The sequence below is a fragment of the Herpailurus yagouaroundi genome, unplaced genomic scaffold, assembly GCF_014898765.1.
Source record: "Herpailurus yagouaroundi ecotype Mexico unplaced genomic scaffold, PumYag 210, whole genome shotgun sequence".
In the NCBI taxonomy this organism is placed as follows: domain Eukaryota; kingdom Metazoa; phylum Chordata; class Mammalia; order Carnivora; family Felidae; genus Herpailurus; species Herpailurus yagouaroundi.
This window is the reverse complement of record NW_024412441.1, coordinates 13,408,606-13,420,661: the sequence shown is the minus strand read 5'-3', so window position 1 is coordinate 13,420,661 and position 12,056 is coordinate 13,408,606. Positions and strand designations below refer to the sequence as shown.

General features: G+C 46.3%; 1 protein-coding gene and 1 long non-coding RNA gene across 3 annotated transcripts in view; one reads left to right on the top strand and one right to left on the bottom strand.

Moving 5' to 3' along the window:
* Positions 1-179, bottom strand: part of LOC121016322 (uncharacterized) — a 17,201-nt gene extending 17,022 nt beyond the window's left edge. For both annotated transcript variants that reach the window (XR_005784223.1, XR_005784222.1), the window contains exon 1: positions 79-179. This is a non-coding gene — a long non-coding RNA (uncharacterized LOC121016322). The remainder of the gene's footprint in view (positions 1-78) is intronic.
* TTC7A (tetratricopeptide repeat domain 7A) overlaps positions 49-12,056 on the top strand; it is a 119,534-nt gene continuing 107,526 nt past the window's right edge. The window contains exons 1-2 of the mRNA XM_040453813.1: positions 49-232; positions 8,637-8,800. Of these exons, the coding sequence (XP_040309747.1) occupies positions 49-232; positions 8,637-8,800 (348 nt within the window). The remainder of the gene's footprint in view (positions 233-8,636; positions 8,801-12,056) is intronic.

Below are 12,056 nucleotides of genomic sequence, written 5' to 3'. Positions count from 1 at the left end.
GGGTCTCCCCTTCTCGGCCGCACCTCCCATGACAGCGCCCGCGCGAAGATGGCTGCGAAGGGCGCGCACGGCTCCCACCTGAAGATGGAGAGCGAGCTGGAGCGCTGCCGCGCGGAGGGCCACTGGGACCGCATGCCCGAGCTGGTCCGGCAGCTGCAGACGCTGGTCGTGCCCGGCGGCGGAGGCAACCGACGAACCAGCCCGAGCGCCGCGTTCACCTCTCTGGACGCCGGTGAGTGAGGGAAGGGGCTGGCTCTAGAGTACCCAGCGAGCGAAATGCACCGCCTCCTCCAGGAAGCGGGCCCCGACTGCCTCCCGGCCGCCGACGGCCGTCTTCGGTATTACCCTTCCTGTAGTGTTGGTGTTAGGAGCAACCAGGGTGATTAGCAAGGTTCTTATGCCCCAGGAGAAAAACCACAAGCAGGTTTGGGGGAGAAAAGAGAGACTGCTCTTGCTCTCTGTCCTTTGGGATCATGTGGGTAACTCCGTCTACTGTGAAATGGTAGTATCGGCACAGATCAGCTCCGGGCAAGATCTGGACTCTTGCACCGCCCCTTCACCCCGCACCCGGTCCCTAAACTCCATCAGGTGAAGGCTGTGTGTCTCTCCCCGCCCTCCCCTTCTTTCTCCCGAGCCTAGTTGACAACTGAGCTCTGTCCACAGCAGACAAGGTTGGGGGGTTGGCGAGCTCCGGCGTGCGGCGGTGAAGCAGGAAAGCCGCCCGGTAAACCTCAGTTTCCTCATCTGTGGTCGGACTCGGGACTCATCTAGCCCTGGCTTTGGCAGTAGGGCTGGTTTGGCTGGGCTGGGCTCTTGTGCTGGGGCGGGAAAGCACCCTGATGTGGCAGTCGCGGGGAGGGGAGGGGAACGGAACACCCCGCCCCGGTCTCTGGCCTCAAATCATGTTCCTGGTGCCCTCAGCTGATCCTGGAGAGCCCTCCCGGGGTTCTCTGTGCGCAACCACTTTAGAGCCTTGTGGAAGGAGGTAGGGAGTCAATGAATGCATTTATGAAGAGGTTTTAAAGACTGCCCAGCCTGTGGAAGGTTCTGTGGGGGAGACAGAGTAGTGGTGGTGGTGGTGGTGGTGGTGGTGGTGGTGGTGGTGGTGGTGATGGTAATGATGATGATGATAATAATAATAATAATAGCAGCTAACACTACCCAGCACTCACTGTGTACCAGACACTGCCCCAAGCACTTCAGTCAACTCATTAATTCCTCCCAACAACCCCATGAAGCCTGCACTTTTGTTTGCTCTGCTTGCAAATATGGAAGCAGGCCCCAAAAGGTTAAATAATTTGATCATCCAATCAATAAGTGGTAGAGCCAGGGTTTGAACTCAGGCTTCTGAGTATATCCTTTTAACCTCTTGCACTGTTACCTCTAAATGAGATGCAGCACAACTCCTCCAGCCTGAGGAGTTGCCAAAATGGATGAGGAGGCAGAGAAGTGACCAGAGGGCGATCGTGCAGTGGGTGGCGGAGCTCAGAGGAAAAGGAGTTTTGGAGGAGCCACAGAATGTGTGCTGGCCTCCGACTGGTATTGGGAAGGGCAGAGTGTGTTTGCCCATCGAGGAGGAAGGATAGAAGGCCACTGAGGGGGCCAGGGGACATGGACAGACAGTCGGGTTGAGGCTTTGAGATGGATCTGGGCACAGGGGTTGAGGGGAGTGACCAGAACAATAGGTGCATGTATGGGAGAAGTTGGTGGGCCCTGGTCTTCCAGGCCAAAATAGAGAAATTGAAGGTTTTCTTCTGTCCCCTGCATGGAGTGATGTGGTGGGGTAGGGCTTCCAAGGGTGGGAGTGGAAGTGGACCCACATGGAGGGCATTGGGGCCTGGGTGAGTTATGGGAATCTGAGTAAGATTGGCCCCACAGAGAAACATGCTGGGCCAAGACAGGAACCCGACGTCCTCGAGTCCAATTATTTAAAAAAAATTTTTGAACATTTATTCATTTTTGAGAGGCAGAGAGACAGAGCCCAAGTGGGGGAGGGACAGACAACAGTGAGGGAGACGGAGAACCCAAAGCAGGCTCCAGGCTCTGAGCTGTTAGCACAGAGCCTAACGTGAGGCTTGAACCCACGAACCGTGAGATCATGACCTGAGCTGAAGTCTGACGCTTAACGGACTGAACCACCCAGGTGCCCCTTGAGTTCAGTTTCTTAAACTGCTCTTCGGAGGTCTCAAGGAGGTTATATAATTAATTAATTGGTATTCCAAGAGGAACAAGTTTAGGGAGCACAAAAAGTAAAGAAATCGGACCTAATAGATTCAATATTGTTAAACAGATTTTTTTTTTCACTGCAGGACTTTTCAGAGCCTTTAATATGCACACCTGCCCATGATGTATAAGACAAGGCTGGATTGTAAATAGCATATTTCTCAAACTTGCCTTGACCATATTCTATGAGGCATTATTGGGAAACACTGGTATGGCATAATTTATAAATGGTATAGTATGGTTATAAAGTGCTTTCCCTATTTTTTTAAAAATCCTTATAAACAACCCTATGGGCAGAGCACGAGTTATTGTCTCCATTGTACAAATAGGGACACCAAGGCCCAGAGAGGTCACGTAATGTTTATGTGGCAGAGCCTGTATGAAAGTCTACATTCCTGCCATCAAGTCTACTACTAGTGAAGGTGGGGGCAGGGCACAAGGGGCATGGGTTGGCTTCACCATGGGGACTACCTGTCACAAAAGGAGGGAGTCTGAGCGAGGCATTGGGGTCTCTCCTGCCAATTTTTGGGTTTGGTTCTGTGAGTGATTTCTATCCCTCTGTTAGATCTGGATACACTGGCCCAACACACAGGCTGGCACACACACAGATGCACACTGGGAAAACAAATGAGTCCTAAAACCCAAGTGTAGAGCATTTTTTGGATTGTCTGCTATTTTGGTTCTCTCTCTGCAGGGTTTCTTCATCATTCAAGGGACTGAGGGCCTGTTTGTTTGGAGTGGTATAGGCACTGACCCCCTCCAACCCGGGAGAGAGATTCTTAATGTCCCACTTGGCCTGTTACAGTTGTATAGTCAGTGACCAGAATCTTCAACAGTTACATATTTTGGGGAGAGGGAGGGAATGTATTGAGGGGGAAGCCAGACCCCAGTTGAACCCCATTTTAAAGACTGAGGCCCTGAGCCCTGCTGTCTCTGCGAGGTTTCCTACAGAAACTAAAAACTGCTCCCAAAGCATCTACTTCAGTCCAGGGGGTAGGAGAGGGGGACTGGCTGTGGGGGCCTCTTTGGAGTCTGGTGGGAGTGAAGGATGAGGAGAATCTCAGGCAGAGGGGGCCCTACCCTCTCCTATCAGGGGAGGCTGCTCCCCACCACCCACCCAGGGGGAAGGTGGTTGCCACTGTTTGTACATCTTCTTTCAGACTCACATCCGGTTTAGATTTGGTCAGGATGGAGCAGGGGAACCCCAGAGTGTGGCTGGCTGTGGTGGAGTTTGTTCATGTAAAAACAAAGAACCCATCCAAGTGATTAAAGAAAAGGAAAAGAATATTATGAAAAAATTCCAAAACATCAAAAAAGCTAAAGAATGGATCCCATGTATCCATTAACCAGCGTCAGTGATTATGAACTCATGAACTGTCTTGTTTGAGCTACACCCCAACCTATTTCTTCCCCACATTGAATATCGTACTAGGTACTTATTAAGAACTCTTGTTTCTTTTAATTGCGAAGAGATTTATTTACGGTGGTGTATAAGCACATACATAAAGAAGTGGAGGGCTGCCTGAGTGGCTCAGTTGGTTGAGCATCTGACTTCAGCTCAGGCCATGATCTTGGGGTTCACAAGTTCAAGCCCCGCGTGGGGGCTCTGTGCTGACAGTTCAGAGCCTGAAGCCTACTTCGGATTCTGTCTCCCTCTTTCTCTGCCCCCAGCTCATGCTCTGTCTCTCTCTCAAAAATAGGTAAACATTTTAAAAATTTAATTTAAAAAAAGGAAGAAGAAGAAGTGGTGACTGTCAGGAGCCAGTGTGGGATCCTAAAAAAAAAAAAATAATTTTTCCTGATTAAGATTAGAGGTCTGCTACACAAAAGGAATTCTAAAGACAAATTAGGATTTCAGTAAGTCTCTTAGAATGTCATTGACAGGATGATTTGGTGTGAGGTAGGACGATGGTTTAGATAATAAGTTGAAATTTCATTTTTTTTGGTTGTTTTTTTGCAGCTTTCTATTTTAATGTAATCAATTGTATATTCCTTTCTTTTTTGCCAAATAAAAGCTCTTTTGAAAAGGCAAAACCACCATACCATTATCACAACCCCCCCCCAAACCTCATGATTTAGTTTTACAGTTCATTTGCTAGAATCAGGATCCAAATAAAGCTACACATTTTATTTGTTTAACAGCCTGAGTGTCTCTTTTTTCCCCTCAGTATTTTATTATGAAACTTTCAAACGTACAGCACAATTAAAAGAACTTTTCGGTGAACACCTGTATACCCACCACCTAGATTCTAATATTCTTAAGCTGTACTTACTTTATCACGACTGCCCCTCTATCTATCCATCCATCTAGAGTCTCATAATCTGTAGTCACCCCCATCTTTTTTTTTTCTTTTTCTCCTGAACTGGAAATTGTTCTGAGAATTTCTTCAGTTGGAGTTAGAGGAGGTGTGTTTGAGGCAGGTGGCCTCTCACTAGTTTTGGCCTCTTCCTCATCTCGCTGTGGTTAGAAGTTCCCAGCCCTCTGCGGTCCTGTGTGAACAGCTGCAGAGACCACTGTGTCCCCATTTGCCTTAGTGGGGAAGGGCCCGCCTGGCTGGACCCAGGTTTCCTGTCTACAGACTGGCAGGCTGTGGAGAAGAGGCACCGCCCTGCAAATATGGTTTCTAGGGGAAGGGGCAGGTATCTTTGAAGTGGGTCCCTGTCGCCTGGTGCCCTGAAAGAGGCCTGGAGAAGGGTGGGAGTGGATGGGAAGCTAGCTGCCAGAGGCTTCAAAACCAGGTTGCTGGGGAATCTGAGGGGCCATTAAGTGGGGGCCTCCTCTGGGCCTGTGGCCAGGGCAGGGGGCTGTGCTGGGCTGGGCTGCCAGAATCTGTGTCACTGTCAGGAAGGTGTTCCTAATGCCTCTGGGAGGGCAGAAGCTGAAATACTTTACCCAAATCATGATAGGGAGTGGGTTTCAGACAAGAAGATGATAAAAAGGCATGTTTTACCTCCGGAGAAGGAAGGACAGGAAAGCCTCTAATCCATTTGTATTCTTATTTAACAACTGAAAACCTAGAACTTTTAATTCTAAAATATCTTTCAGTCCCATAGATTGGCCAGTTGGGAATGATGGGATGGACAGGAGAAGGGGAAGGAAGGCAGAGTAGAGAGGGAAGAGATGTGGGCAAGCGAGAAAAGAAAGTTTGGTTCCCAGCCCCTACTGTGTCTACTAAAGAAAGCACAGACCTTGGGTGGGGATGAAGTGGAGCAAAAAGGCTGGAGAAGGACCTTAAGTGTTAGTTTACAGAACAGTCTGGGGACACCTGGGTGGTTTAGTCGGTTGAGTGTCCAACTTCGGCCCAAGCCATGATCTCCTGGTTTGTGAGTTTGAGCCCCACGTCGGGCTCACTGCTCTCAGCTCAGAGCCTGGAGCCTGCTTCAGATCCTCTGTCCCCCTCTCTCTGCCCCTCCTCTCTCTCTCAAAAATAAATGAATAGTTTTTTTTTTAATTAAAAAAAAAAAGAAGAAGAACAGTCTAAAACTCATAGGTATATGAGGATGAGAACAGTCCTTATCCCTGCCCTTGGAATTGCTATTGGAATTCCTACTAAGAATTCCTACTACCTTTGAACCTACTTTTTATAACTCTTAGATTGTTCTTATTTCTTTTTTTTTTTTAATTTTTTTTTCAACGTTTTTTATTTATTTTTGGGACAGAGAGAGACAGAGCATGAACGGGGGAGGGGCAGAGAGAGAGGGAGACACAGAATCGGAAACAGGCTCCAGGCTCTGAGCCATCAGCCCAGAGCCCGACGCGGGGCTCGAACTCACGGACCGCGAGATCGTGACCTGGCTGAAGTCGGACGCTTAACCGACTGCGCCACCCAGGCGCCCCGACTGTTCTTATTTCTAAACTACCAGAAGCTGTGCTGTACCGGGGGTGCAGGAGAGACAGGCTGTTCAATGGCTGCGTTGTGTAATGTTATGTTGTGTTATTATTGTGGGCTGGGACCATGGCAATATTGCGTATCTTTATTATCATCTATAAAATGGGAGTAGTATCTACCTTTTAGAGCTGTGCATATTAAATGCTACTGTATAATAAAATACTTGGCACTCAGTAGGCCCTCAACAGTGCTTCTCAAGCAGTGAGAAGTGCTTCAGAGCAGTGCTTCTCAAGCAATCCGAGGTGAAGGATTACTCTCATGTTTTGGGTTTTGTTTTGTTTTTTCATTCCCATTTTGTTGTGCTCTGATTCTTTCATAAGATACCCAAACTGCTACCTCCCATTTTTTACTTCAACAGATTCAAAATTATTTTGTCACATTATTGTCAACGTTTCTGAATGTGTACTCTAAACTGAACTCATCTCTGCAGGACTGAGTGACAAACACAGATCACCCAGCCCCGGACCTCACTTTGAGTAGCAAAGTGTCCAGAGGACACTGCCATTACTTTGAGGGGAGGTGTTGTGCCCTGGGGAGTATTTCCGGATTAAGAGTTGCTGGGAAGGAAGCTGGTATCTCTGGGCATGAGAGGAACAACAGAGCCAATGAGTACCATGGGAAGCTGCATGTGCACCCTGGACTGCAGAGAGCCGGGGACCAGCCCAGGAGGGACTCAGTTCCTTCAGAAGGAGCAGGTTCCTAAACCTACCTCTGGTTTAACAGGTGCAAAACAGGTTGGAGGGGGGGAGCAACTTGCCCAGTGGCCCATAGTTCAGGCATCCACCACTCCATAGCCTGCCCCTCCTCCTAGCTGGCATTGGGAATCTGAAGAAGATTGCCTTTCATTCTTGAATTGATTTAAATTTTAACATGGTTTTTTTTGTTTTTGGTTTTGGTTTTGGTTTTGGTTTTTTTTGAGAGACAGGGAGAGACAGAGCACAAGCGGTGGGGAGGGGCAGAGAGAGAGGGAGACAAAGAATCCAAAGCAGGCTCCAGGCTCTGAGCTGTCAGCACAGAGCCAGATGCAGGGCTCGAACCCATGAACCGTGAGATCATGACCTGAGCCAAAGTTAGACGCTCAACTGACTGAGCCACCCAGGCACCCCATTGAGTTGATTTAAATTTTATTTTAATTGAATTGAATTGAATTGAATTGAATTTTTAAGAAAACTGTTTGAATTTTAAAAGAGTTTTGGATTTATAGAAAAATTGTGAAAATCGTATAGAAAATTCCTAATAACCCAGACCCCTTTTCCTTATTATTATAAGTTAGTATGGTAGATTTGTCGCAATTAATGAATCAATATTGATACATTTAGTCTTTTTTTTAATTTTTTAAAAATTTTATTTAAATCCAAGTTATTAGCATATAGTGTAATAATGGTTTCAGGAGTAGAATTTAGTGATTTATCACTTACATTTATCACTTACATTTAACACAGAGGTCTGTGGCTTTGAGTTGTAAGCAAACTGCAGTGGTCCTGAGAGTAAGGAGTGAGTGGCATTCCTGAGTGGGTCTAAAAATGCCATCCTGGCAGTAGAAAGCTCTGTGAAGTCTCAGGACCAAGCAGACCTTCCTGGAGGCATTTTGGGTTGGCACATAACTCTCTGAGCCTCATGGCTTCCTCATCCAGTAGTGGAGAGGATCCAGTTCACTCAGCAGCTATTTATTGGGTGCCTGTGTTGAGTGGTGGGCCTGGTCCTTACCCTGGTTGCAGGAGAGGGGCAGTGAACCAGCCACACTGAGCACAGCCCCTGAGGCTATCATGAAACCACACTCAACCTCTAGGCCTGCACAGTGAGCACTGGGATCCCACCCATTCCCTGGGTCACCTCTCTGTGGTAGCAAGACGGTCACAAGCCTGGAGTTTTCAGTACTTTATGGGGAGATGGAAAATTTAACCAAACAGTATGAATTCCCCTGCCAGGTGGTGAGGTCTAGAGATAGGTTAACATATGTGAGAGAACTCCAGAAAGTGCCAGGGCTAAACACGTCCATGGATTTGCCCTGCTATACCAGTACATCTGCTTTCTGCTGTAACTCTTTGCTTTTGTTGCTAAGTTATCCCTGGTTATGTTAAAATACCTTAAAAATGGAGAAAACCATGGTTTTCTGGTTACATGGAAATAGGAGCTCATGAAAATGCATTAAGCCACATCATATATTTTTCCTCTTGTTATTTGGGGGTAATTCCTTCCTGGTTTAAGAACTGATTACCTACAATGGGACACGGATGTGACTTTGTCCCTCATCTTAAATTCTGAAGTTCTGGGAATTTGTCCCAAATCTTGGGAACTTTGCCTCCCCAACCACTAAACGACAGAAAACAAATCCAAAGGGGCAATTTGTACTGTGCCTATGATAGAATGCCTGTGTTTTTTCTTTAAAGGCTGTTTAACTTTATGAAAACTGTGTCTTTATTTCTTTTCTCAGACCTGGGCCATTCATGTGCTGGGTTAAGGGTGGCTGGGTGGGTACAGGGACAGGTACCAGTTTCAGGGGATCACTGCTCTGTTTTTCAGATGACTTTGGGAAGCTGCTGCTGGCCGAGGCCCTCCTGGAGCAGTGTTTGAAGGAGAACCACACAAAGATAAAAGACTCCATCCCTTTGCCAGAGAAGAATGAGCCAAAGATGAATGAAGCCAGAAACTACCTGAGTAGTATCCTTAACCACGGGAGGCTGTCTGTAAGTGGTCAACCCCCTGTGCCCGGGGCTTCCTCTCCTCTATCTCCTGCCTCCTATCTGCCATCAAGCCCTCTCCCTGGGTCACCTGAGCAGCAAGTCTCCCTTCAAGGTTGGCTTTGTAGTGTTCAGTACAATAGCCACTAGCCACATGTGGTTCTTGAGCACTTGAAATGGAGCTAGTCCAGAGATGCCTGGGTGGCTCAGTCAGTTGAGTGTCCAACTTTGGCTCAAGTCATGATCTCAAAGTTCGTGGGTTTGAGCCTCGCACTGGGCTCTGGGCTGACAGCTTGGAGCCTCCAGCCTGCTTTAGATTTTGTGTCTCCTTCTCTCTCTGGCCCTCCCTGCTCACACTCTCTTTCTATGTCTCTCAAAATAAAGCTGAGTCCAAACTGAGCTGTGCTATCCAAGTGTAAAACATATACTGGAATTTGAAGACTTAGCACAAAATGAAGAATGTAAAAGATCATTAATTCTTTATATGGTTTACATGTTCAGACGATAATATTTTGGATAAATTGGGTTAAATAAAATATATTGTTAAAATTAATGTCACGCGGTGCCTGGGTGGCTTAGTCGGTTAGGTGTCCAACTTCAGCTCAGGTCATGATCTCACGATATGTGAGTTCGAGCCCCATGTCAGGTTCTGTGCTAACAGCTAACAGCTCGGAGCCTGGGGCCTGCTTCAGATTCTGTGTCTCCCTCTCTCTGCCCCTCCCCCACTCACACTCTATCTCTGTCTCTCAAAACTAAATAAACATTTAAAAAATTTTTTTTAATAAAATTAATATCACCTATTTTTACATTTTTAATGTGACTGGAAAATTTTACTTGAAAAATTCAAATTATACCTGTGGCTTAAGTTATATTTCTATTAGACAGCACTTGCTTGACCTAGTATGTGCCTAGTCCTTTGGACTCCTTAGGAATCGCAAGGAAATAGGACCTCAGTGAGCCCATGATCTAGTTGGAAACAGGCAAACATGCGAAGTTGGCTAGCGACAGAAGAACTCAGTAACAAGGCAAGCCAGTTTAAGTCTATGCATTTATTGATTGAATACCTACTGTATAAAAAGCACTGAGGGGAGGTATAGAAGGAAGTATAGTCAGCTCTCTCCAGACCTTTGCTGCTTAAAGCATGGTCCACCCACCTACAGTATGGGCATTATCTGGGGAGTGCAAAATCTGGAACAGAATCTTTGTTTCAGCAAGCTCTCCTGGTGATTCATGTGTGCATTAAAGTTTGAGACCATTCTAGATTACAGTGTATCCTGAGCTATAATAGAAGTATGGGTATGTCATTAGAGACCCAAAGAGGACGTGATTTTTCAAGAGATATTCCAAAGTAATATACTTTCTGACTTAAACATTTTATGGTAACCGACTCTATGCAAGGCATTATACTATGAGGGCAATAAAGATGTACTGATTCAACATGGACCCTGCCCTCAGGGAGGTTGCAGGTTTACTGGGAAAATAAGTGTTTTTTTTTTTTTTTATGTTTATTTATTTTCGAGAGAGAGTGAGGCGGGGAGAGGCAGAGAGAGAGAGGTGATCAGAGTATCCGAAGCAGACTATGCGCTGACAGCAGAGAGCCCTAGGTGGGCCTCGAGCTCACAAACTGTGAGATCATGACCTAAGCCAAAGTCAGACCCTTAACCAACTGAGCTCCCCAGGTGCCCCCAGGAAAATAAGTCTTATTGGCAAATTGTCCTAGATGGACTGTGACACATGCTACATGACTAGTGTACATGAGGAGGCAAGTTCAAGGGGGATACTCCCTGGGGTGAGGTGGGGAGTCAGCCCGGGGTGATGGTGGCATTAGAATTGGACTCTTCGTGGGGGGTGGGAGGGTCTAGACCTTGAAGAGGGGAGGGTATTGACATATAGAGATAGGATAGGACATTCCAAGAAGGAAGCAGTGTATAATTTAATGGTTTCTCTTATTAGATTCTCATTCAAATATGTCACTTAGCAGGAGCAAAAGGGAATGGTGAGAAATGAGGTGACAGAGGGACTTTGGGGCCAGTGAGCGGAGACTGAAAAACTAGGCCAATAAGTGTGGGACTTTTTATGTGGGGGAAGTGTCCTGGAAGTCTAACGATCTTGTCTTTAGATTCCTGAGCAGGGATTATGGTAGCTCTGGGAGGTTTTGTGTTGGACTAAACCAACTGTTTGACCTAGAGCATGTCTTCTGACCTCTTGGGCCCTCCGGTTCCTCATCTGCCAATCAAAGAGGCTGCACTTGATTGGTGGGTCCCAGGCTTTTCCCATCAAGACCCCTTTTAATAGTTTCCTTTGCCAGACTCCATTAAATATTTAAAAATTGTTTTTAAAGTAAAAAATGACTCGGACTCACTGGTAAAAAGTCATTAAATAAACAAGTAGTTTGAAGTAAAAGTTTTTGTTTGCCAGCCCCACCCCCACTCCCATCCCGAGTTAAGCGCTGGTCGTCATTTGGTGTTATGTCCCACATGCCTTTCTCTGTGCATTAACAAACACATGTGCACACATATAGGTTCTAATCAGAGTCCTTGCATCCATATTTGACAAGAACTTTTACCTGGAGCTTTCCCCATGCCAATATTTCATTCTCTGCATTGGCTGAATAGCCATCCATGTATATTATTATGAAAACTGTTTGTATGCCAAATCACATTTAGGAAGAACAAATTTTACCATGCTCTATTAACTGAAGACATCCATAGTCACCAATAACACTGAAATATTCACCATTATCCACACCAAAGCCAAGAACTTGATGTTGATTAGGCAAAATGAAATATTAAAAGTAGTATGTGGGGTGCCCGGTGGCTTAGTCAGCTAAGTGTCTGACTCTTGATTTCAGCTCAGGTCATGATCCCAGAGATGGGGGATCGAGCCCTGCATCGGGCTTGAGCAGGCATGGAGCCTGCTTAAGATTCTCTCTCTTCTGGGGCACCTGGGTGGCTCAGTCAGTTGAGCATCTGACTTTAGCTCAGGTCATGATCTCACAGTTGGTGGGTTTGAGCCCCACGTCAGGCTCTATGCTGACAGCTCAGGGCCTAGACCCTGCTTCAGATTCTGTGTCTCCCTCTCTCTCTCTCTCTGCCCCTCCCCTGCTTGCAGTCTGTCTGTCTCTCTCTCTCTCTCTTTCAAAAATAAACATTTAAAAAAATTTATTTTAAGATTCTCTTTTCCTCTGCCCCTCCCCCTCTCGCACTCTTTCTCTTTAAATAAATAAATAAATAAATAAATAAATAAATAAATAAATAAATAA